We start from the raw sequence: 26,728 nt of genomic DNA, 5'->3' as shown, positions 1-26,728 counted from the left end.
TACCAATATGATCACCCCCTAACCACTCCCCTGCCAACCTGATTGACTCCTAACTGCTCCCATGCAGGCCCGATCACTCCCAACTGCCCTCCCCTCCAGCCTGATCACCCACAACTGCCCTCCCCTGCCGCGACCCGCCTCCTCTGCCAGGACCTGTCTCCTCCTTGCCACGTGGAGCCAGGGGACCCCCAGGCCTCACTGCACGAAGCAGCCACCAGGCCCCGCCTCAGCTGTGCACGCGGCCAACTTGTGGCAGCCATGTTTGTGGTGGCCATCTTTGTGGCAGCTATCTTGTGATGGCCATCTTATGGTGCCAATCTTGTGATGACATCGCAGGCAAGGGCCACCTAGGCTTTTATTAGTAGAGAAATGCATTACCTATGGACACAGACAATAGGGTGATGAAGACCTGAGGCAGGGCAGGAACCGGGTGCAAGGGGATAACGGGGGAAGGTGGGGAACATCTGTAATAATGTCAACAATAAAGAATTTTTTAAAAGATCATTATTTAAAAAAGGAGCATAGTTAATATCCCAATAATATTAATATTATGTCACTGGATATAATGGTACAAGAATTCCATTTTATATCCCACATATGAAAGAAATCATGGTTCTTAACTTTTTCTGTCTGACATATTTCACTTAGCATGATATTCTCAAGGCCCATCTATACTTTTGCAAATGGCAGTATTTCATCTTGTCTCATGTATCATAGAAATGTACACTTGAAACCTATAAAATCTTATTAACCAATGGCACTCCAATAAATTTAATAAATATATAAAAATTCAAGTTTCACCATCATATAAAGAAGGAAGTTTTCTTTTTACAAAGGACTCTTCCCAGGGCTCCCTTCATGTCTCTGTTCCTCAGGCTGTAGATGAACGGGTTCAGCATGGGCGTCACCACAGTGTACATCATAGCCATGACTATCTCCTTCACAGGAGATTTATCAGCTGATGGGCATAAATAGAGAACAATAACTGTCCCATAAAACAGTGAAACCACAGCCATGTGGGAGCCACAGGTGGAGAAGGCCTTGCGCATACCTCTAACAGAAGGGACCTTGAGGATGGATGAAACAATGCGTGCATAGGATGTGATGATGAGTAGGAACGGGATGACAAGAATGAGCCCTCCCATGATAAATATCACCAACTCATTAACTTGAGTGTCAGAGCAGGACAGCTTCAGCAGAGCAGACATGTCACAGAAAAAGTGAGGAATCACAGTGTCGGCACAAAAACTCAACCTAGCCATGAGCAGTGTGTGTAACATGCCATGCAACATGGTCAGCCCCCAGGACAGAGCCACCAGGGAGAGACAGAGCTTGGGGCCCATGATGGTGGTGTAGTGCAGGGGGAAGCAGATGGCCACATAGCGGTCATAGGCCATGGCCACAAGGAGGAAGCTCTCCAGGTCTGCAAAAAACAGGTAGAAGTACATCTGGGTCAGGCAGCCTGCGTAGGGGATGGATGGGTCTTGGCTCTGCATGTTGTGCAACAATTTGGGAATGGTCACTGAAGAGAAACAGATATCAGACAGAGACAAATTGCTGAGAAACAAATACATGGGCGTGTGGAGCTGAGAGTCCAGGCGAATCAGGAAAATGATGAGGAGGTTCCCCAGGACGGTGGTAAGATACATGGCCAGGAACAGGGCAAAGAATAGGTTTTGTTGCTCTGGCTCAACCGGCAGGCCCTGGAGGAAGAAGTATGAGATAACAGTTTGATTTCTTCCTGTCATGTTCTGTGTCCAGTACCTTTAGGAAAAAATAACAGTGTCCATTAAATATCTGAATGAAAATGCACATATTTCTATGATATATGGTCTGTTAGCTGTTCCGCAATAATTTACTTCATTCTCATTATTTGTAACAACATTCTCTGTTACCACAAATATATCACCAAATCTAAGCCACTTTTCAAACTTATTTTCTCATTTTTCATTTATTAACATGTAACAATATTCCTCCCTTCTAATCTCTTATCTTCTATGTGATCACACTGGTTCTTCTGATATTTCCCTGGGCACTTATTCTCAAAAGCTGTGATTGGTTTTTACTCTAACAGGTTTTGTTTTTTGTGTTTTGTGTTTGTTTGTTTTTTGTTAATCCTCATATAAGAATATATATTTGAGAGAGAGAGAGAGAGAGAGAGAGAGAGAGAGAGAGAGAGAGAGAGAGAGGTGGATAGGAAAGGAAGAGACAGAGAGAGGGAAACATTGGTGTGAGAGAGACCCATCAATTAGTTGCCTCCCGCATACACCCCGACCAGGGGCCAGGGATGGAGCCTGAAACCAAGGTACCTGCCCTTGACCAGAATCGAACCCAGGACCCTTCAGTCCACAGGTTGATGCTCTATCCACGGAGCCAAATTGGCTAGGGCTCTAACAGTCTTTTTTTTTTTTCTGTTGAGAACATTAGTCTTTTATTTTTATTGCTGACACTATTACAGATGTCCCTCACCTCCCCCTTTTTACCCACCTTCCCCCAGCCCTGGCTCCCCCTTCTCTCTGGCGATCACCACACTGTTGCCTGTGTCCATGAGCTATGCATATATGTTCTTTGGCTAATCTCCTCACCTTCTTTCACCCAGTCCCTCCCTCACCCACCTTCCCTCTGATAGCTGTCTATTCCATGTATCCATGCCTCTGGTTCTATTTTGTTCATCAGTGTATTTTGTTCATTAGATTCCACACATAAGTGAGGTCACATGTTTTTTATCTTTCTCTGAATGGCTTATTTTGCTTAGCATAATGCTCTCCAGGTCCATCCATGCTGTTGCAAAAGAACTCCTTCTTTTATAGCCATGAAGTATTCCATTGTGTAAATGTACTATATATTGATGTCTCCTTGGCTTTTTCTTAAACACTATTCTTTTCTAAGTCTCCATATACAGCCCTGAAGAGCTTGCATATCCCATGGCATCAATTGCCATATAAATCTCATGGGTAAAGTTCTGCCACCTTCAGAACTGCATCATTAATTGTTTAGTGATTATCTCCCGATGTAATAGCACAAGCATCTTCAGCTCAACAGATCCCAAATGAAATTCATAATCTCACCCTGCCCCTCTCCCGACCCACTCCTCCAAGTCTCTCACATCTCAGTAAAAGAAATTTAGACCCAAGTCATCAACCTCCCAAGTCTCCCCAGATAATGTGAGAACCCGCTGCTATGTCCCCACAGCACTCAGTCCCATTGGGATTATTTGCTTATAGCTGTCTTCCCTACTGGATCATAAACTCCTTGCAGGAAAGGCCATAAACTGCAGCAGGGCCAGCACCTGGCACAGTGCCTCAATGTAGCTGGTGTTTTATAAATGTTTATTGGCTATGCTTCAGTTTGAGACATGCATCCCTCCAACTTAAAGACAGCAAACTCCTGTTAAGTTAGAATACCTACTCCCACTAAATCCTCTCAGAACAAGAGCTGACTAGTTTTTGGCACTTTATTACAGAATTCCCCGATGTAATCTTGGACTTCTAGAAAATATTAGACTACTTCAACCACACTACTCTTTATCAGGAATAGAGAACCCAGTATATACATCCACACTGTCACTCCCTGCTTGTGCTGATATCCACAGGACATGATGCCATTGCTGTGAAAAATAAACCTGTTGGAGAGGTTTTGTAATTGGGGAGGGGGGGAGAGAAAATGAAGGAATAAAGCTAATTTCTACCCTGGGGACCTCTGGTTCTTCTCCAGATATCCATACCTCAGAATGTGCCTCAGAGCTGACAAAGCTGAGGAGCATTAAGGGATATGGGCTGAGTCGAACTGCTGGGAATTCCATCCTGCTGGCACTGTTTAATTGAGCCACATTGATAACTTTTTACATGTAGACATAATGTGTTGGCTTTGCAATAGAGAAAATCATCAAGTGAAGTTTCATATACCTTGTGTCTCAGAATTTTACAGCCTGTAAAACAAGTGGGACCCACCTCTGGTGTCAAGAGTTTCACTAGGAACTGCAAGCCAGAGAGCCAGCACTTGCAAGCTGCTGTCACCGATCAGGCTTCTGAGCTTCAGCTGCTCAATCACTGATGCCTCGTCCTCTTAACCTGGTGAAGCGGTAGTTAACGGCACATGAGAGTAGTGCTTCTGAAAATGTAATATGCATGTAAACTACCTGTTAAAAGCTGGTTTTGATTTAGTGAGTCTGTGGTGGTGCCTAAAATTCTACATTTTATAAGCACAAATTTTATATTTGGTGATGCCACTTCTGCTGGTCTGTGCACAACACGACGAGTAGTGAGAACATGCAACACATTTTAGAATACAGATTACTGCACCCTCCCCCAATAAATGTAGTCAGAATCTCTGGGGAAGGAGAGCCAATCTAAAATATCTTAATGTAATTCCTTATGTAATTCAAATACAAGGCATCTAAAAATTTATATACACACTTTAACAGCTGATGATGTATTTTAATAAACACTGCCTTTACAATTATTCAAAGTGTATGTATGCATTTTGGGGACTATATATATATATATATATATATATATATATATATATATATATATACAGTCAGTCAGTCAGTCAAAGATTAAGAACCTCTGTATTGAAATGCTTGCCTCACACAGATGTCTGTCGTTGAAATGATACAATCTTAAGAGATACATTACCTAGTAACATTTATGAATGCTATCATTAAAACTGGTGAACATCAGTCAAAATATTTCTAGAATATGAACAAATCTTGAAAGGCTCAGATGTGGAGAATGATTATTACACTGGAAAACCTATCCTGCAGAACAACACGAGACCCTCTGATTAGAAGGACCCTACAAGACCAGCTCATTCATCCTTTGTCCAACTTACCCAGTCTGTCTGAGGGTGATGACAGAACCCTGGCCTGAGATCCTGCTCCCTTTTATTCACTAAGGCACGTGAAGTAACAGCCTCTGTAGTCATCACCTGTGTCTGCAACATCCCTTCTCACTTCTCCCATCTTCACATCTGTGGACCTAAGGGGCCCTGCATCCCAGAGGAGGCTAGATCCTAGAGGAACTCATTAAAGACAAAGTAATTATGTAGGACTGCTCTAGCACAATGCTCTCAGAGTCCTGGAACAGTGACTGGTTATAGGTTATAGTCACTGATCATACCTGACTATAGTTTGGGGGAAGGTATGGATGGTGGGAGAGAAGCTCATGTATGGACAATTAAACACTATCTGTTTAATGGACATTAGGCATGTAGGTCTGGAGCCTACATTTTCAGAGGTGAAGGAAAATGGTTGGAGAAGCCAACTAGCAGGGACCAGAGTGTGAATTTCCTAAAATATCTTAGGAGTGTAGGAGGCTTTACCTGGTGGGTAATCAAAGTGCCATTAAAGACACATTTTGGAAAGACTCCCAAGGTGGAAGAATCTCTTACTATAATCCAATTTCCCATGAATATACCCAAGGGGAGCGATACATCTGCAACTAACCAGGATTTGACTTCTGTTACCTAACCATATGCAGACACATGGAAAGGACAAGAATAAAATACTCTCTCCCAGATTATGCTCAATCTGCCTCAGGCCAAGATAGAAAACTATCCATTAAGGCACATCTAGCTTCTTACCCCTCTAGAAAAACCTTAACAGCACTCCACCACTACCATTATCTCTACTACTTTACAGGTGTGTCAGATTACCTCGTTCCAGCTCCTCCTTACCCTGCAGTTGATCACAAGGCCATAGCTAAGGGTATAACCTTCTTCCATACCTATTCCATGCTCACTTTGTCATCACCTCAGCTGAATGGGGTTATTTACATTCAATCTTCATTCCTTGGTAATTTGAATCCTCAATGTTATTGCCTTTGAGTTGTTATAGTTTTTAAATTAACTTTTACTAAGTGGTACCCCAAAGAAACTCCTAGGTATCCAACGTGGTCTTATCTTTTCTCATGAAGAGAAACCCAGTTTTTTGGGGGGGTGGGGGGGCTGTTAATTTGGATTGAATTAGCCGGACAGTTCAGTAACTCCTTTGTTTGCCTGTTGGTTCAGTGACCCAAATGGCCAAGTGACCATCTCAGCTTCCAGTAAAAGAATCACTGGAGCAGTCTGTACAAGTGTTCCTCCCTCGGGAGCTGCATCAGATGCTTCTTGTGTAAAACTTCACATTCCCTGACTTAATTTTTATTCCAGCCAGTTCTTCAGATTCAACCAGCTTCACAGAGATACAACTTGACAGCATTACCTCAGGCCTGCTCTACCTGCTGCTTTTGTCCTGCCATTCCTACCATAGGGTTTCTCTGATTCCCTGGAGTAGAATATCATGGGAGGTCAGCTTAACACTCATACACACACAACCTGTAAGTGTAAGGTGTTACTTTATCTTTATTGTATGACAATAAAGTATTACAGATGTTGCTTTTTTCCCCATTGACCACTTCTAGTCCACACTATTGTCTCTGTCCATGGGTTCTGCATATGAATTCTTTGGTTAATCTCTTCCCATCCACCTTAAGTAACAGACGCTGAGAGATGTTGAATATATGCTTCTCCTGTGTTCACTTCGGTGGCTGGTCCTATCATGCATTTCATCAAGGCTTTTCCTTCCTGCTGGTGGCAAACTCAGTAAGCCACCCCACTATTGGTTCTCCCTTCGTCCTACTTACCGCCTCTACTGTCACTTCTCACATGAGAGAATATTCCCAAATAAACTACTAGCAAATAAGACTTTATCACAATCTCTGTTTTTTGGGCAACCCAAGCTATGACAGAATCTATGATCTCTAAAACAGGAGAGCCCAAAATTGTGAGGGTGGGAAGCAAAAATTCTGTGAGTGTATTACTTGATCTGATAATGACAGAAATTGGTCCTGCTAACACAACCCTTAATTCCCAGATTCATGAATCATGGCTATGGGGGAAAGAGCATCATATATGGCTTCTGGTTCAAAGTATATACCATATTCTATAGGACTTCACACCAATCTTTCTGGATGAACTCTCCCAGCTGTCACAACTGAACCTTTCTATAGGCAGTAGCTGTAAAGCTAGAAAAGAACATGCTATCATCCTCTGCATCCTCCTTTCATGCACCTTCCAGGGGATCCATCCACCTTGATTGTACTTGGTTGATGCACAGAACGGTGAGCAACAGAGATTTAATGAATGAGGGCAGAAAGAGAATGTAGAGAGGAAAGGCCAGAGTGCAGATATGTTTCAGAAGAACAAGGCTGGGGAATTAGAGAATTAAGGAAATTATGCACATACATACACACTAGAGGCCCAATGCACAAAATTCATGCAAGGGGCTTGGCCCTCACAGCCCCGGCTTCATCTGGATGTGGAACGTCGTCCTGAAGGACATCCAGAAGGTCATTCGGCTATCTGGCCTAATTAGCATATTAAGCTTTTATTATAGATACCAAGAAATGTGCAAGATTTTATTTTTTTAATATATTTTATTGATTTTTTACAGAGAGGAAGGGAGAGGGATAGAGAGTTAGAAACATCTATGAGAGAGAAACATCCATCAGCTGCCTCCTGCACACTCCCTACTGGGGATGTGCCCACAACCAAGGTACATGCCCTTGACTGGAATCGAACCTGGGACCTTTCAGTCTGCAGGCTGACGCTCTATACACTGAGCCAAACGGGTTAGGGTGAAATGTGCAATATTTTAATGAACAAATTTATAAAACTTTACTAAAAGACTAGAAGAAGATCTAAGTAAATAGAAATGAAATACTCCTTAATGGGAAGATTTACTATTAAAACTTTGTCCACTCTCCCCAGTGTAATTTATAAATTTGATGCAATCCTAATCAAAATTCAGCAGGGCTGCTTTTATTAAATTTATTGGGTTAATGGTTAATAGGATTACATAGGTTTTGAGGTGTACAATTCTGATACATCATCTGTATATTGCATTGTGTGTCCATCACCCAAAATCAAATCTTTCATCATTGGATAAAGAAGATGTGCTACGAATATATAATGGAAAACTACTCAGCCATAAGAAAAGATGAAATACAGCCATTTGTGACATGGATGGATTTTGGAACTATCATGCTAAGCAAAATAAGTCAGACAGAAAAAGTTAAGAAACACATTATTTTACTCTTATGTGGGATATAAAACTGAAAGCAACAAATGAAAAACAAACAAAAATTCATAGACATAGACAACAGTATGGTGTTACCATAGGGAGGGGAGGTGGGGCAGTAAAGGGTAAAGGGAGTTAAATATCTGGTGTCCAACAGGATTTTTTAAAGACTTTAGGGAGATACCTGTAAGAATCCCTACGAAATCAATCAAAAAGTGTTTAAAATAGACATACTTGCACATTTGATTTTATAATAAACATGGTATTTTAAATCAATATGAAAATGATGTACTATACAAGATATGGTGTTGAAATAATTAGCCACCTATTTGGGGAAAAAAAAGAAAGTCAAACCTCTATGTTTGCAATCTACATAAAGGTAACTTCTAAATGGATGAAAAAAAATATCCTCAGGTGAGGATTAACAAAAAATAAATGAATGGAAAAGCAAAATATATAAAATAGGATTAGAAAAAATAAAAACTTTAGCATAAAAAACTGTTTAAATACTTTCCATATCGTTTCCAGTGGTTCCAGTATCACTCATTGAATAGTCTCTCTTTTCCACTGATTTCAGATGCTATCTTTATCACTAAGTTCTCTATATACTTGAGGCTATTTTCCTACTTTAAATTCTGTTCTATTGATCTGTCTACTCATAAACCAGTACCATATTTTTCATGAACAAATATGCTTTAATACATGCTGGTTTTAAAATGTCTGTCATTTCTTTGAACTCTTTCCTTCAAATGGTGGAGCCTAATTCCCCTCTTCTTAAATGTGGTCAATACTTACAGATGCACTTCTCACAAACAGACTGTAGTACACTGATGTGACTTCCAAGGCTAGATCATAAAAAGGATAGCTTCCACCTGGATAACTATTAGCTCACTCACCCTAGGGAAGCCAGCTACCATGTCATGAGGACCCTCAAGCAGCCCTTTGTAAAGGTCCACATAGTAAGAAACAGGCCTCCTTCCAACAGAAAGCACCTCCTTGGCAGTCATTTGCATCAGCCACCTCAGAAGTGGGTCCTCCTAAGAGACCACATGCCAGAGCTGCCCAGTCAAGTTACTCTGAAATGCTGGCCCACTGAAAGTGTGAGAAGAATACTTGTTGTTTTAAGCCACTAATTTGGGGGTGTGGGGATAATTGGCTAGGCAGCAATAAATAATATATTTAAGGCTTTATAATATACAACAAAATTATTGTCTATTGTTGTTTTTGGAGTTTTCTTGACAATTTCTTTTTTTTTTTTTACACAATCTTTATCATCAGCTTGGCGTGTGTGTGTCTGTGTGTTTGTGTGTGTGTGTTTGTGTGTGTGTGTACATAGAGGAAATTACATGCTACAAATTAATTTGAGAAAAACATATTTTATTTCTATCCAAGAAAATTATTTTTCCATTTATCCAAGTTTTTTCTTCTGTACTTCATTAATATTTTAAAGTTTTATTCATATATTTTCCATATTTATCATTTAGTCTTAATTAGTATTGGAATTTTTTCTATTTTAAATTGTATTTCTATCCATTTTACACTCTAATGTTTATGGGTCACTTAAAAACTATCTAACTAATGATTTATGCATATTAAGTTTATTAAATTATCTCACTTTTTGCAGTAGTTTCTCAGTTGATTTTCTTAGGTTTTCCATGTATACAATTATATCATCTGCCAGTAGCAAAAATTCTTACATCTCAATTTTTTTTATCTAAAGCATTCTCTGGGACCCAGATTATAAATTCCATAAGTTCAGAGATTTTTGTTACTTTGCTCTTTGTCTCCAGCACTTGAAACACTGCTTGGCACAGAGTATGTGCTCACTAAATAAGTGAAGTCATTAAATAAACTGCATAAACTAGCAGCTCCAGTACAGTGCTTAGTAACAGTACTAACAGTGGGCACCCTTGTCATCTTGTTCCTGACATTAGTGGGAATGTCTCTATATTTCCCCATTAAGTTTGATGTTGGATTTGGGGCTAATTCAAATGTATTATTATCTCATGTTAAGCAAGTATCTATTCCCACTATACTGAACATTTTTATCTGAAATAGTTATTGAATTTTAGCAAATGTGCTCTTTTCATGAAAGACAGTAACATTATTTTTTCTAAAACTCTTTACACATTTGAAAGCATTTAAATATTTTAGTTCAACAACTGAAATACAGAAAAGCAATAGCTATAAAACTGTGCAGATGCTAATTTAAACAATAACAGAAAAGTGCTTTAAGTTATAGTATTTAAACTGCACTATTTAAATTTCATTCATTACATTGGTATGATATCTCATCTCAGTATCTACAATTTTGACAAATGCTTGAAAAGTTTTTTGTTCAGAAACAGATGCTGGTCTGACAGAAACACATTTGAAAATATTATTTTTCTGGTCATAGTTTCCAACACACCTATGAACTCGGCCTCTAATCAGTCTTGGAAGTTCACGATCCTGTTTTTGAAAAGATAAATATCAATAGTCATTTATTACTTCATCTAAATTTCAACTGTTTGAAACTATGTGACCAACTAAATATGAATAACCCAAAATGCTATACTCTCTTACCTGATTTAGGGCCCCACTGCTGACAAGACCATGACAGCTGGGCATATATGAGTGCCCTGTCACAGAGCAAAGACCTTTACTTGGGTAGGGCTTCTTACAAGCTAGCAAACTGCTGCTCCTTAAAAGACTGACTGATTCTCAATGTAATGGCACATGAATTACTCACTTCTATAAGACTGCCAGAGTTCTACTTTCAGCAGATGGCAGAAAGGTAGTTCATACCAACTCTGCAAGAACAACTGGAATAGCTGGATGAAATACTTAAAAATCTCCTCGTAGATTTCAGAGAGATACTAAGGCAATGAGGAATTACAGACTCCATCTGAGAAAGGAGAGGAGTACAGAATGGGGCCTGATATTTGGGGATGCTTTCCCCTTGAGGTATCTATCAATCATAGTCAAGGCTTGAAGTCTAAGAAACTGAGCAGAGCTTCATAGGGCTAGGGGGAAAAATTAGAATCAGAGGCTCATAAGAAAAAGAGATTCTGGTAACCACCCCCATGCCACCCCAGACTTAGGATTGGGAACCAAAAGGGCTATGCCTTAATGGGACTAACAAACCAGAAAAAGATCATCAAGCATCAAAGCCTCTTGATCATGAGTATATTTAAACTATTCTGGGATTGCTTTCACTAAATTGTCATAAAAAGCATTAACTATAAGGAAAGATGTTGATTACTGCTAAAAGAGCTATATTAAAGTGAAGAATTTCTGTTCCTCAAAAGCCACCATTAAAGGTTAAAAAGCAAACAATGAAGTATAAGAAAATGCTTGCAATGTACATAATGGACAAAGAACTTGTACCAAGAATAGTAATTTTTAAAATCTCCTATAAATCAATAACAAAAAGACAAATAATTCAATAGAAAGAAAAAAACATGAGCCCTAGCCGATTTGGCTCAGTAGAGCACCACCTGCAGACCAAAGGGTCGCTGTGTTCAATTCTAGTCAAGGGCAGACTCCTCCCTGGCCTGGGCCCTGGTCAGGGCACATGCAGGAGGCAACCAATCAATGTGTTTCTCTCACACTGATGCGTATCTGCCTTTCCCTCTCTCACCTACTCTCCCTAAATATCAATGGTAAAATATCCTCAGGTGAAGATTCACAACAACGAAAGAAAGAAAAGGAAGAAAAGAAAGAAGAGAGAGAAGAGAGAAGAGAGAAGAGAGAAGAGAGAAGAGAGAAGAAAGAAGAGAGAGAAGAGAGAAGAGAGAAGAGAGAAGAGAGAAGAGAGAAGAGAGAAGAGAGAAGAGAGAAGAGAGAGAAGAGAGAAGAGAGAAGAGAGAAGAGAGAAGAGAGAAGAGAGAAGAGAGAAGAGAGAAGAGAGAAGAGAGAAGAGAGAAGAGAGAAGAGAGAAGAGAGAAGAGAGAAGAGAGAGAGAGAAGAGAAGAGAAGAGAAGAGAAGAGAAGAGAAGAGAAGAGAAGAGAAAAGAAAAAAAAGAAAAGAAAAGAAATAAGAGAAAAGAAAAGGAAAGAAAAGAAAAGAAAGAACGTGAGGCCTGAACAGGCTTTACAAAAGAAGGTATCTAAATGGCCAGTAAGTATATAAGATGCTCAACTTCATTAGTCACTGGGAACTGTAGAGAAATGAGGTAGCACTAAACACTCACTAGATCAGCTAAAATAAAGAAGAGTGGCATACTAAATGTTGAAAAGAATGAAAGAAACTACTCTCACCTATACTGACTGTAAGTGTGTAAATTGGCACAACCCTTTGGAACATTCTTTAGCAGTAACTACTGTATTAGACCATACACATGCACTATGATGCAGCAATTTTACTCCTAGGTATATACCCAACAGAAATGCATGCATATGCACAAGAGACATATACAAAAATGTTCACAGAGCCTTACTCATAATAGCAAGAAATCTGGAAATAATCCAGATGCCAATCAATAGTAGGATGGTAAACTAAACCATGATATATTCAACAACAGAAAATCGTACTTATAAATATAAATAAATGAACTATAGCTACATACAAAAATAAAGATGAATCTTACATTGTGTTCAGTGAAAGAAATCAGACATAAAAGAAAACATACCAGGTGATACTATTTATATAAAGCTTTAATAGAGGCAGAATTAATTTATGACATTAAAAGTTAGGAGACAGGATGTAGTGAACGGGAGGAAGCACAAGGATGCATGGAGTAATAACAATGTTCTATTTCTTAACCTGGTAATATTCACTTTGTGCTACGTCACAGAATTGTAGTTATGAGTTGTACACTTTGTTGTATAAAGACTTTCATTTAAAAAGTCTTAAGACTAGAAAATAATAAACACTCAAGATATTTTAGAAATTAATAACCTGACAATTACTTTTTCTTGATCATCTACTATCTGTCAGAAATGCTATATATTCATGTGTTATTACCTAAGCTCCAAAACAACTTTTCAAAGTAAAAACTAGTCTCCTCACTTTACAGATAAAGTAACTGAAGCTCAGAAAGTTTAAGTAGCTTACTTAGTAAACGGTGGAATAAAAACTAGAATCCAGGTCTGATTTCAGAATTACAGTCAATTTCAGAATTAATGCCAAACTCACAAAGTATGTAAGTCATATAAGGCCTCCAGACTTCCTTTGTCACCCCATTCTTCATCACCAAGCCTCTTCCTTATATCCCAGCCTACTCTTTGCCTTCCCCCAACCTCAGGACTACTACGTTAAACCCCATCACTTACGAACTCTACACTCTGATAACTATAAACTACTTGCAGTTTCCTATACAATCCAGGCTCTCTCTTAGCTTCTTGTCTTTGAATATGCTGCTCTCTCAATTTAGCGTGCTTTCCTCCCTACCTCTCCTTTTCCCAAACACACTCTGGTTATTTAGTCCTTAAATATCTAAAATAAGGTTACTACATTCTTTTAATCTTTTCCTGATCTTCCTATCCACTTTTATAGCACCCTGCACATATCTCTAGCATACCATTTATCATACCACAATGTAACATTTATATAACCGTCTTTTACTGAGATTACCATCTCTTCAAAAGAGCCATGTACCATTCATATTCCAATTTGTATCTGTTGCATCTAGCACAGGGCCAGGCACATAGTAGGCTCTCCACATTAGTTAAACAAATAATTTTAAAATCATAACGAAAACCAAACAAAATGTTGAAAGTACAACTAAAGTGTTAACATCATTTCTGCTACAATGGAATTACAGTTTACATTTGTATGTTTTGTTGGCATAGGCTTTGCAAAGAATACTTAGACAAATACTCACTATTTCATAAAATACACAAGGTAAAGTATTTTTCCCATCTCTCATAAGAAAAGTCTTTGAATAATATGGTCCAGGTGTAACAGCTGAATCGAGAACACCTAAGGAACATTAAAAAAGGGTAGGGGGGAATGATTGATGGTAAATGCAAATAAAATTTAACAAAGAGAAGCTGATCTTTAAATAACTATTCCCATACCAATTCCCTCATAGTTTTATTTATACAATAATAAAGAAGACATTTAAAGAGGAAAAGATATTTCTGAAACTGTTTTATACTAACGGAAAGAAAATTTCTGGCCTTCTCCAACTAAGCAACAGGTCATATGCCAAAATTCATGCAACTGACAATGGCTGGCCATCGGAACCTTTTTCTTAGAATGTAGTCTATAGAATGGTTAAATCCCCAGATCAGTCTATTACATAATAATAATGAAATACGCACATATAACTAATAAGTATAGTGGTTTAATGAAAAAAAAAAATAAACATTGAGTTAAAATCAAAAGGCATGCATTTCAGTCCCAGTTCTTCCGCGTACTAAATTGAGAAAATTGTTTTAAACTCTTTCAAATCTATCTCATCTATAAAATGCAAATAATTATGTTTATCTCAAGAAAGTATCAAATGAGAGCATTTATTCCTTTAACAGCCACCTACTAAAAACTGATAATGAACATTTGTTATTTTGAGGTCAGCCTTCATTTCCCCTATTAATACCTCGATTTTCCTTTAGAAAACCTCGCCTATGCCATTCTTAGCCATATAATTTGAATTGAATTTGTCCCCAACCCCAAATGCAGGAGTGAGTTGAGATGGACTTAGACCAATTAGTGTGTCCCATTCCCCAGCTTCAGACCAAAGACAGGGTTTAGGTGATGGACTTGGTACCAGTCAGAAAATTATATGCAGGAGGTCATTTGCTAGCCTCTGGAAAAGTCCAACCAAAAGAAATCATTGAAGAATGTGGCACTGTGGTATAAGGATGGGTGGTATAAACAACTTTGATAAGCAACTTAATGCCAAAAGGAAAGAGTCAGAAGCTGCTGAAGTGGCCACAGTTGGAGCTCCAAGATAAAGAAAGTATTGTGGCAGGACAGAAAATGGCTAAATTTGCCAAAACCGGTTTGGCTCGGTGGATAGAGCGTCGGGCTGCGGACTGAAGGGTCCCAGGTTCGATTCCGGTCAAGGGCATGTACCTGGGTTGCGGGCACATCCCCAGTAGGAGATGTGCTGGAGGCAGCTGATCGATGTTTCTCTCTCATCGATGTTTCTAACTCTCTATCTCTCTCCCTTCCTCTCTGTAAAAAATCAATAAAATATATTTTAAAAAAAAAAAGAAAAAGAAAATGGCTAAATCCAAAAACATAATGCTGGCTGAAAATGCAAGCTGTGTATTTTAAAACACAAAACTCAATTAAAAGTCCACATAAATTTATGAAATCAGATGTATATAGTAATATTATAAAAGCATGGACAGGAAAGATACCACAGTGATTATCTCTAGAGAGGAAAAATGGACAGGAGTTTCATATCTACAACATGGGAATATGGGTATTCTCTATATTTTTCTGTATGTTTAGAATATTCCATAATTTAAATTAAATATTTATTTTACTTAAACTATTGAAAGAAGTCTGTTCTGAATCTCTTTTACTTGTTTATCTCTTCATTCTAGTAAAATCAAATTCCAGAAACACTCTATTAAACTCTTCCACTTTTAAATATTAATTTAGAAAACATGAATTATAGGGTGTTCATATCAGTAAAGGGTCTTTACAAATGTTCTTTCAGAGTAGTTAAAGTATGATTGAATTTGTACACAAAATTACTACTGGATTTAGTCAAGTATAGTAGAAATAACACTAGATTGAGAATAAAGATCTTAGATCCATTTTTTCCTGTTGACTAGCTTTGTGATTTCAGTCAAGTCTATTTTATTTGCCCCAATTCCTCACAAACTTCAAGGGTTGAGTTAGATTACTTGTAATAATCTTTTCAGTTTTAACATTATGAATCAGAAGAATACTGCATAAATAATCAAATACATCAAGTCACAAATCAATGACAGATCCAGGAACTAAAAAAAATCCTAATTAGCTAATATCTCCTTTTGCAAAATATTTTTTCCTTAAGATCTCCTAGGTATTCCTATTGACATTGAACACTATTATCTAATAGTACTACGTAAGTATTTTTGAAGTATTATACCTACCCAATATTTCAAAAAGAAGTACAGTTTTGGGGGCATGTTCACGCCAGTACTTCATGCTTTCAATAACTGCTGATACAATTCTTAAAGAATTATCTTTTTCCTTAAGCTTTAACTGATACAGTGAGGCATCCTTTTGAAAACATAAAATGATAGTATTAGAAAAACAGTCATATTTTCCATCATACTCTTTCACTTTCTTTGTAAGGATTCTAGGTGTTTATAATAGGCACATGTGTAAAATATGTAAAAGAACTATTGAAAATTTTAGTAGTTATTCCTATAAATTAAAGGCATCATTAGCACTTTATAGGAGGAGAAACTAGGATATACTTGGAGGCAATCAAGAAGAAAATTATTTCTATGGCCATCCATTGCTTCATTCATTTGTTGAATATTTTTTTAAATGCTATGTACCAACCCTGTGATAAATATAGGTGAAAAGAACACAATTCTTTTCCTTAATGTTCTCATCCTCTAGGAGGGGAATCATTCATTCATTCACTCACTCAAAAAGTACATATTGGTACCTACTATGTGCCAAACATAGCTAATGAAGAAACAACAGTGAACAAAACAGACAAGATATACCCTCATAAATTTTGACATCCAGTGGGAAATTCATAAAATAAACAATAAATATATAATAGAATGTTAGGAATTTATATATCTTATACATTTGAAAAACAGGATAAAAGGCTAAAGAGAGACAGATAATTATTTTAAATAGGTTGTTGAGTAAGGACTATGGGAATAGAAAGTGTAAAAGGCCCTGAGATGGACTGTGTTTGACACTTTTAAAGATCAACTAAGAATACAATGTGTTAAGATACTAATTTTTAGAGTGTGGTTGTGGCACTTTCCTTTGTGAAGGCAAGGCATATCTAAGAACACGTGATGGGACATTGTTTTCCAAATATTACCTTTCCTCCCTCTCCCCCTCTTAACTAAGGTATGAATGTCTCCTATAGAGGAATGCTGCCATAATGAGCCACTTTTATTAAGGTCACTATGTTGTATCATTCTTATGGATAAGGAAACCTAAGGGTGAGAACCACTATGAAACATGCTATTTTAGATTTCCAGGAGGGAAAAAGAATTTACCTCAGATGAAAAGACAGCTCACAGACAATTGGGCAGAATTAATCTAAGGCACTTAAGCACTCAAAAACTAACAACAATACAAAACTCCTACCACTCGTAGGCTGAAAGGACCAGGGGAGGAAATGAAATTACCAAACCTGTGAAAGCTAGACTCTTAAAGGGACTATATGATGCCGGGACACAGCTACTGCCTGTGACACCACATTTAAGCAGGGAGGGCATAGAAAAACCCAACCTCTCTCCTCACCCTTTGATGTCCTGCCAGTGACTCCCACTGGCTGACCCCTAACAGAAGTCAGCTAAGGGATCCTAAGATGATGCACTATGTAGTACAGTTCAGCTTTCCAGAGGACAGAGGGTAAACAATCCACTGGGCCAGGGGACAGGGAGGGAAGACAGCAAACCTGCTATATAGTATAGACATTTGCAAAGAACAATAACTTCAAAGAATGGAAACAGGAAGTGAGGCTGAAGGAAGTACAAATATAGGAAGAACATAAGCCAAAGCAGAGTCATATTATCATGTATATCATGTTTAGAGAATTGTGAATATCTGAAAATGGCAAGTGCATTGCAGAATTAGTGGCATGTGAAACATGAGGTTAGAGGTAAAATAAAACCAGATTATAGAGCAAAGGTCAGCAAACTATAGCTTGTAGTCCATATCTAACCTGCTGTGTTTTTGTAAATTTTTATGGGAACATGCCACACTCATCCATTTACGTATTGTCTATGGCTGCTTTTAAGCTACAATGGCAGAGCTGAGTGGTACAGCTGAGCAGTTGCAAGAGAGACCATGGGGCTCATAAACAAACAATACTGTATTTACCCTCTGGTCCTTTAAAGAAAAAGTTTGCTGACCCTTGTTACTTTGACTGACATATGAAGACCTTGGAGAACTTCTGCAAGCAATGGATAAACTGCCATCATCTCAATTATTAGTAAACAGTGAAATTCAGAACCCAGTAGGACACTCTAAAGGAACTATGAAAAGGAACAGCCGTTCACAACCTCTACGGAAATATTTTAGAAACTAATATTCATTCACTCCAATTGACCTGCATGCCATGGGATTGATTTCAAATGTTCGTATCTCTAATTTTCTCAATACTTATTTATCTCATATTTTGCATGTAAATACAAAAATGTAAATAATTCATACTTTAAAATTTACCTTGAGTGCGTTTTCTTCTGGAATATCACCTAATGTTTTTTTCTTGAACTGACTTTGTTGGATACTGGGCTTAAATGCCTGTACTGTACTGTTTTTTCCTAGACCTCTCATTGTGGAGCCAGGTGTTTTTGAAGAGTGTGCTTGTCCGAGTACTTCACATTCTCCTTGGTGAGGTAAGTTAGGAGGCTGAGATACTCTTAGCTGTTTCTGTTGTTGCACTCCCAAACTCACTGGAGAAAAATTTATTCCATCATTTGCCGCTAGGTTGGTTCTTTTGCATTGAGGCCTAAAATCACTTCTATCCCAAGTTTTGAAGCTGGTATTTTTGTTGCCATCTCTGTAGCTGTAATAGTTTTTTTAGTATTACAAACAAAAATTAGTATTAGTTTTTGTTTCCATTTACATTTTCTTAATTTAAAAATTAATACGTAATTCTTATTTCTGAACTAGAGGACCAACGAATCTGTGCACCGGTGGGGTCCCTCAGCCTGGCTAATGGGGGAGAGGAGGCCAGCGGCCGGCTGGGGAGGGACGGCGGGAGAGCTCCAGAGCATATCCAGCCCTCTCGCCCAGTCCAGATGGGCCGGACCCCAGCAGCAAGCTAACCTACAGGTCAGAGCATCTGCCCTCTGGTGTCCAGTGCATGTCATAGTGAGTGGTCAAATGGTCCAACGAACTGTCAGACATTTAGCATAGGCTTTTATTATACAGGATAATTTTCCTGCAAATGTCACAAGAGGGCAAATAATACAACTCATCTCTTTTATGAAAATAATTTGTAACCAGATATAAATACAAATTGTATGAGATCTGAAGTTTGTATATTTTGGGGAGCCTTCTTAAGAAAAATAAGAACAAAATTAGGTATGAAAATAATGAGAAAATAAATAAAAAATAATTTCAAAATTTTAAAAGGTGATAAAAACCACAAACATCACAATATTCAGGAAAAATATTGTTAGTATTATGATTAATTACCTGATATACCTCAATAAGACATTTTTCATACAGTGATCACCTCTTCATATAATAGCAATTTTATTTTCAAGAAAAGAACAAAAATAATTTTGTCTTCTCTCTCTATGGCTGTGGAAATTACTTTTATTATTCATAGTTTAAAAAAGTTTCTTTCAGCTTCACAATTCCTTACTGGTAATAGCACATCTGCAACTTCCTCCAACATTTTTGCTCAGGAGGTACTCCCAGCCTGGACAAGCCCTGGGAGATCATGCCATACACAAGCCCGCTTCAGTAGCCAATCGAGCCTAACCAGATCCTCAGTATCCCAACTAGACCATGAGGCCTAAGTTGTTGTGGCTCCTGAGCAGGGCAGGAAGCAGTGTCCCACTCAGATTCTTCTCTTCAGAGACAAAGGTAGGGTCCAAGTGATCAATAAGATCCCCCAAAACAGGCTGCTGTTGGGGGTAGATGGATGTGAAGGTAAAGCCTAGATTCTGAACCTAAACGTAGAACCAGTTAAAAGATCTTCAGCAGATTATGAACTGCCTAGTTGAGTTTTCAAATGTTTTCTGTTCCTAGATTTTCTGTTGTTTTATTCCAACTGTCTGACAAATTACCTGTTATTTCAAACTGGATTATCGAATATTGGGTGACTGTCCAGATTACAATCTATTACCTAATTCTCAGCCTAATGCCTATCACAATAGACTTTCTCCTAGCACCTGCAGCTGAAACTAGGCCTACAAAAACCATCTCAAAACTATTAATAGGCCTAGTTTCAAGCCCTAGTCCTGAAGAAAGTAACTGAACGGTCCTGAGGAAATTAGCATAATAATAAAATCAAAACTCATTTTTTAAACGTGAAAATATTGTATTGATGTATTTATTAACAACTTTATTTAGTTTCCCCTTATTAAAAATATATCTTTAATAAAAGTCAGGGTAATATTAACTTCATAAGGTTGTTGTCAGAATTAAAATAGCATATCAAAGCAATAATTACTAATATATGTGTTTGATGCTCTTTTTCCAATACGTTGTTCCCAAATTATTTCCAATATTAATACAGTTATTTCTGACTCTGCCTTTTTCCAATTAGGTCACTAATTATCTATAGAAAAATCATAAACTCATAGTGATCAATATTGGCAGAAATTTCATTAAAACATGAAGAAATCTTTGGAAATATAATCACTGCCAAATTTACCTAAAGTCTTTTTAACTTCTTTTATAAAATGTAACTAATATTGCTGTAGTTGTTGTTAAGCAGAGAAATTTCCTAAATGTAATTCTGTCTAAGAAAGGAGGAAGACATAAAGAAGAGAGGGAGAGAGGGGGAGGAGAAGGAATAGAAAAAGAAAGAAATCTTAGGTAGACTCACCTCCAACCACTCTTGCTCCTTTCAGTGTTTGGTTCAATAGATTTAGACACAGAATCTTGGCTTCTCAAGGGATGAGACACTGAATGTGGTATTTGCCTTTCAAGGAAACATATCTTATTAAATATTAATAGTTTGTTTCCAAATTTAAAAATGTAAAATATACATAGAAGAATAACATCAATCAGTAACAGACACACATTCATTGATGTAAGTTTCCACATACCCTGTGTTGATTGTTTTCGTTAAAGGAGGCAACTCTGGATTCATTGCTTCCCAGGCCCAATCTCAAAAGTAAACAGAAAGAAAAGTAAAGTAGGTCACATTTAAAAATAATAATTATTTCATACTTATTTGACGGTTGAAAGCTTGAAGAAAAGAACTTAGATATGGACTTGTTGTTCAACAGCACTTTGTTGAGGAATCTCTCACAGCGTGCCTTACTAATTTTTATAGATGTCTTTCTCCCCACTGTGTTTTATGCAAAGGTAATAGGTTTATCTATATCTTTTCCGCAATCAATCTCAGTATAGTACCTTGTACTGTGTAACATGAATTCAATGTAATCCATGTTTCTTAAACTTTTTTATTCCAACCCACCGCAAGAAATACATCATAACTCAGAACATACTTATGTGTGGTGTGCAAGTGTGGATATTGGGCAGGGGGAGAAAGAACATAAAATTTCACCAATTCTTATTCTTACTATGTGTGATACAGTCTGGTATTTCCTATTCTACTCTACTCTCTTCTATTTTTCTTTTAAAAGATTGTTTCCCAACCTATCTTTCAAAATTTCAAAAACACTGATCTAGTCCTCTCTCGTACCCAATATAAGAATCTCATATCTGACAGTTATCCTGGTCAGAGCCTGTAGAGTTCAGTATTTTAGGAGGATACAAATTTCTCTATGGAGCAGCTCAAATTTTTGTTAATATATAAGGTCAACATTATGCTACTTATAAAAATATTTTCACGGGTGGAGAATTTTTTATTTTTGTTAATCCTCACACGAGGATATATTTTTATTAATTTTTAGAGAGAACGGAAGGGAGGGGGAGAGACACATCTATTGGTTGCCTCCCACACACACCCTGATTGGGGCTGGGGGTCGAGCCTAAAACCAAGGTACATGCCTTTCACCAGGAATTGAACCTGAGAGCCCTCAGTCTGCAGGCCAAGTCTCTACCTGCTAAGCCAAAATTTTTTAAATGGCAGAGTCGTAATTTTTTAAATGGCAGAGAATAACCAGACAAATACCCATTTATGCATATTCATGTGAATATTTTATCGATAAAAATGGGAAAATATGAAATCCGTACTTCAAATTCCTCAAATGTGGAAAAATATAAATTTAGAAGTAGATTAAGGTCTATGGTTGAACAGTGGATAAAATTAACAATACAAGTATTGAGAAAGAGACTGATTAATTGATTTTAAAATTCTAATTGCATAAGAGTCTATTATTTTTTAAGAAAAATGTAAGCGTATATAATCAGCATGCACCAAATATATTTCAGAATGTCTTTCTGTCCATGCCTTCTTTCTGAAGATAAGTAAAATGTCAGTAAAGTTTAAGACCTCCCAGGGTCTAGAATTTGAAACAAGAGATACAGAAGGAGATCAATATGAGCTCTGAAAACTAGACTTAAAAGGTTATGTCAATTCTTAGCAAAGGCAATTTAGTTAACGTACTTGTTGAAACTATAGGAAGCCAACAAAATAAAGATAAAAATGCTATAGGAGAAAAAAGACTGAGTGAGGCTAAACATTAGAAATCCCTGGGCTTCTACCCTTCCTAAGGTCTTCTACCCTTCCTGTGTTCCCATGCACGCTTTATTCTTGAGGCAACTTGAGTTTCTTCATTCTTTAGCACCAAACGTCTAAAGCAGCAGTCGCCAAAGTTTTGGACCTCACGGACCACCAGTGGTCCACGGACCACAGTTGCCGACTGCTGGTCTAAACCACAATATCCATATGTATCATGAAAAAGAAAAGAAAATTATTTACAATATAGGTTACCACTTCATTAAAAGAAAGGCTCCAGATCTTAGATACTCCATTTAAAATTCTAAGCCACCCTTATAAATAAGGAAACTCAAACTACTGTACCGGAATACTCAGAAAGAGTCAAGTAATCCCTATATTTGGATAATGGAAAGAAGAAAAACATAAAATAGAAATGGTAATTTTCTATAATCCTAGTTCTTATTTTCTAAAAGTTTGCAACTTATTATTTTCTTACCTGTTGGTAGAGGAGGGAAATCATAACTGTCAGAAGTAGTACTGATACCGGGATCATTTTTAAGTGGATTGGAAGTTAATGGCTGTCTAGTCCTCTTTTTCTGATTGAACAAAGGTACAGGCAAGCAGCCTAAATTGAATGATCCAATAAATTAGTATATATTAGGAAAATAGATCTAGTTATAGAATAATTTGTCTACTGCTATATGTTAATTGTACATTTATTATAAACATATTTTATAGCTTTGACTGATTCTTACCTTCTTTTTAAGATCCTAAATAGCCTCATTTGTTTCTCTAAAATCTCCTTTTTTAACATTTTATTTTCAAGTGCAGCTTACATTCAACTTTATTAGTTTCAGGTGTCAGTGTGCAGCATAGTGGTTAGACATTCATATTTTTTATCCAGTAATCCTCCTGCTATTTCAAGTACCCACCTGGCACCATACACAGTAATTAAAATATTACTGACTATATCCTCTACACTGTACTTTCCATCCCTGTGACTGTTTTGTAACTACCAATTGGTACTTTTTAATCCCTTCACCTTTTTACCTGGTTCCCTCAAACTCCCTTTCCTCTGGCAACCATCAGTCTGTTGTCTGAATCTAGGAGTCTGTTTCTATTTTGTAAAAACTCCTTTCCTGTTCTAGGTCAGTGGCCACCAAACTGCGGCTCGCAAGTCACATGCGGCTCTTTGGCCCCTTGAGTGTGGATCTTCCACAAAATACCGCGTGCAGGCATGCATGTACAGTGCAACTGGAACTTCGTGGCCCATGTGCCGAAGTCGGTATTTTGTGGAAGAGCCACACTCAAGGGGCCAAAGAGCCGCATGTGGCTCGCGAGCCGCAGTTTGCCAACCACTGTTCTAAGTTACCACTGCCTTATTTCCTCTTGTTTGGAAGTAATTCCCATCTCGTCCCACCCCTCCTCCCCACCCCAACCCTTTCCAAATCTACTTTTTTTTCACTTATTTCCCACCTATGCTTGCCTATTACCATATCAACTAGAGGGGACCCTTCAAGTACAAAAGGGGTAAAGGAGAATCAGACATTGACCCATGTTTTCAAAAACCCTAACCACTCTTTGGACTATGGTAGCATACCCTTTACTGCCATGGTTCTCAAACTTCAGTTTGACTAAGATTTCGCTGGAATTATGCTTAACATGCCAGTTCCTAGACCCTACTCTCATTGGTTTTATTTCAATAGAAACTCTGAAATTTTAACAAGCACTCCAGGTATCTGGAATGCATATTTTCTGTGGATCATGTTGACAATGCATTAGAGTGATAATATCCAATCCAAATGAGAACAAACACTACCCCCACACCCTCCAGATAAAAGAACTGGGATCTCAAGTTAAGCCAAAAGTCAGAACTTATAAACAGTAAAACTAGAAAGGATCTCAGAGGAAAATAGGTCCTAAAAGCTTGCACATTGCCACAGGGGAGAACCTAGATAGAACCCAAGCTTCCTCAGTCTCAATTTACACATCTTGCCTCTGTACCATACTCTAGCTCAGTGGTTCTCATCCTTCCTAATGCCGTGACCCTTGAATACAGTTCCTCATGTTGTGGTGACCCCAACCATAAAATTATTTTCGTTGTTACTTCATAACTGTAACTTTGCTACTGTTAGGAATCGTCAGTTAAATATCTGATATGCAGGATGTATTTTCATTGTTACAAATTGAACATAATTAAAGCATAGTGATTAATCACAAAAACAATATGTAATTATATATGTGTTTTCCGATGGTCTTAGGCGACCCCTGTGGAAGGGTCATTCGACGCCCAAAGGGTCGCGACCCACAGGTTGAGAACCGCTGCTCTAGCTGGTCCATCAAAACTTATACTACAGGAGGGGTTATTAAGAAATAAACAGTTAGATTCTGTGATAACTGATGAAATGATATGGGCTCTGGCATCAAACTTCCTGAGTTTGAATTACGACTTCAAAGTAGGGTGGAATTACATACAACTTCAAAGTATAAACTTGGGCAATTTTCTTAAACTCATTGTGCCAACAGGACATACTAATAGGCAGGATAATACAATGATTAAGGGTATGAACTCTAGAGCCAGATTTCAAGGTTCAAATCCTGGTTCTGCCACTTCCTAAGTCACTTTTTAACAACCTCTTTGTGCCTTAGTTTCTCACCTGGAAAACAAGGATGATAATGCCCATCTCAAAGGATTGGTGTAAGAATTAAATATTTTACTACATAAAACTAAATGTCTAGAAATACAGTACATTCACAATAAATAACAGCTATTATTATCTTCATTGTCCACTCTCATCATTTCCCTGGTTCTCTTCATTCTTATCCTCTAATTAATAAATCGGGAAGCAGAAATAGTAAGGAAAGCTTTTAGGGAGACAGCAGTGCTTCTGGAAATACTTTAAATAAGTCATAAATACAAATAAAAACAGAACTCCAACACATAGGGTTTGTAGGAAGACCACTCATAAACCCACGGAAGTATGATTTTACTACCACTTCTGCCACTAAATGTTCTCCCTTAAATTATTTTATTTCCTTGGACCTAAATAGTAAAGAAGCTAGACTACATGTTCATATTTTCAAAAATTCCTCCAAAATGCTCCATCTATAAATTACACAAGCTTTACATAATATATACAAAATATAGAAAATTTTAAAATAAAAGTTGTTCCTACCTGCTGTACTTCGGGTTGAATTTTCATTTAGGTTTCTCTTCATTTCCGTCAATATCCAAGTCAATACCTTTGTCTTTAGCACATGAAGTTATTGGACTAAACCTTCAAAGGAAGAGGCTTATAACTCATACCGTGTCAGCAACAAAATCAAATTCTTAGCCTAATAATTACTGAAATCAAGGTTTAAAAACTATCATTTCAAACCTGATCCTGTTAACGGTTTGTGGAGTCGTTCATCTCTGACTGAGAATGAGCGACGTGAACCGTTTGCTCGGCTCTCTTCCAAATCAGCGAGGACCAGGGTGACGATAACCTCGCCTCCTCAGTGAGGCCATGTCACACAAGCCTCTGTAAGCAACTTTAGAACGCATGACCCACAGTGAGGATAATTCCGAACCAGGTCTGACGGAGCAGGACGGGCGACGGCACTGGCCAGCTCTGTGCCTGGAAGGCCGGGAGCAGCACCGGCCACGGCCCTGGCCGGGCGGGAAGGGACAGGTCTCCTCACAGCACACCATGGCGGTCCCCTCCCCGTCCTGAGCCCGAGGCCTCTGGGCTACGTAACCACAAAGACTGCGGCCTCACTTAATACCCAGAATAACCGAAAAGCTGTTTCCACTCAGCGTTTCCAGAATTCCAACAAGACAAACACATTTCTCGGCTTTCTTTGATAACAAAATTTCCGCTATAATTTTTTCCCCATATGTAGCCTCCCTAATACATTTCAACCCGAACCGAATTCAACAAACGCTTCCCTATCATGTGAAAAGGCCAGATGCCAACTTTCATGACCCAGTGAGGCAGACAGACTGGAACGCAACTACGTCATGGCGAATCGTTCTGAGGTAAATGTTAATTTCCAAACACAGACATGAAACCCGGGAACCGTAAGGGCGGGGACTGCCTCCGCTTTGTTTCCTAACTTGGGCGTGAAGCCGGATCCCAGAAACATATTCCTGATGCCAATCTCGGAACCCCATCGGCGGTTATGAGGCTTTTTCTCAGCCCAGAAATACCAACGCCACGCACACCCGAACCCGGAGGGTGGTGGGACAAGGGCTATGACGGTTCCGAGTTTCGCGCAAACAGAATAAACCTGCAACAGCCGCCCC

At 38.1% G+C, this 26,728-nt stretch overlaps 2 protein-coding genes across 3 annotated transcripts; both read right to left on the bottom strand.

The window, feature by feature from the left end:
* Positions 1-544: 544 nt before the first annotated feature.
* LOC132217784 (olfactory receptor-like protein DTMT) lies at positions 545-2,097 on the bottom strand. Its single transcript, XM_059668232.1, has one exon. It carries the CDS (start codon positions 1,746-1,748, stop codon positions 804-806), a length of 945 nt encoding a protein of 314 aa, XP_059524215.1. The 5' UTR covers positions 1,749-2,097; the 3' UTR covers positions 545-803.
* A 7,305-nt stretch (positions 2,098-9,402) lies between these two features.
* LOC132218216 (spermatogenesis-associated protein 22-like) lies at positions 9,403-25,836 on the bottom strand. Of its 2 annotated transcripts, XM_059669099.1 has the most exons (8): positions 25,617-25,836; positions 22,937-23,065; positions 20,918-20,978; positions 20,695-20,790; positions 18,354-18,696; positions 16,079-16,208; positions 13,867-13,964; positions 9,403-10,510 (listed from the first exon to the last, which is right to left on the bottom strand). In XM_059669099.1, the coding sequence occupies exons 1-8, from the start codon at positions 25,657-25,659 to the stop codon at positions 10,319-10,321; spliced, it is 1,092 nt and encodes a 363-aa protein (XP_059525082.1). In that variant the 5' UTR covers positions 25,660-25,836; the 3' UTR covers positions 9,403-10,318. The 2 variants fall into 2 exon arrangements, with proteins under 2 accessions (XP_059525082.1, XP_059525083.1); XM_059669100.1 differs by lacking the exon at positions 22,937-23,065.
* Between the last annotated feature and the right edge of the window lie 892 nt (positions 25,837-26,728).

This window comes from Myotis daubentonii, chromosome 16 (genome assembly GCF_963259705.1).
Source record: "Myotis daubentonii chromosome 16, mMyoDau2.1, whole genome shotgun sequence".
Lineage (NCBI taxonomy): Eukaryota > Metazoa > Chordata > Mammalia > Chiroptera > Vespertilionidae > Myotis > Myotis daubentonii.
Note: the sequence above shows the minus strand (reverse complement) of the source record. Positions and strands in the feature narration are given on the sequence as shown.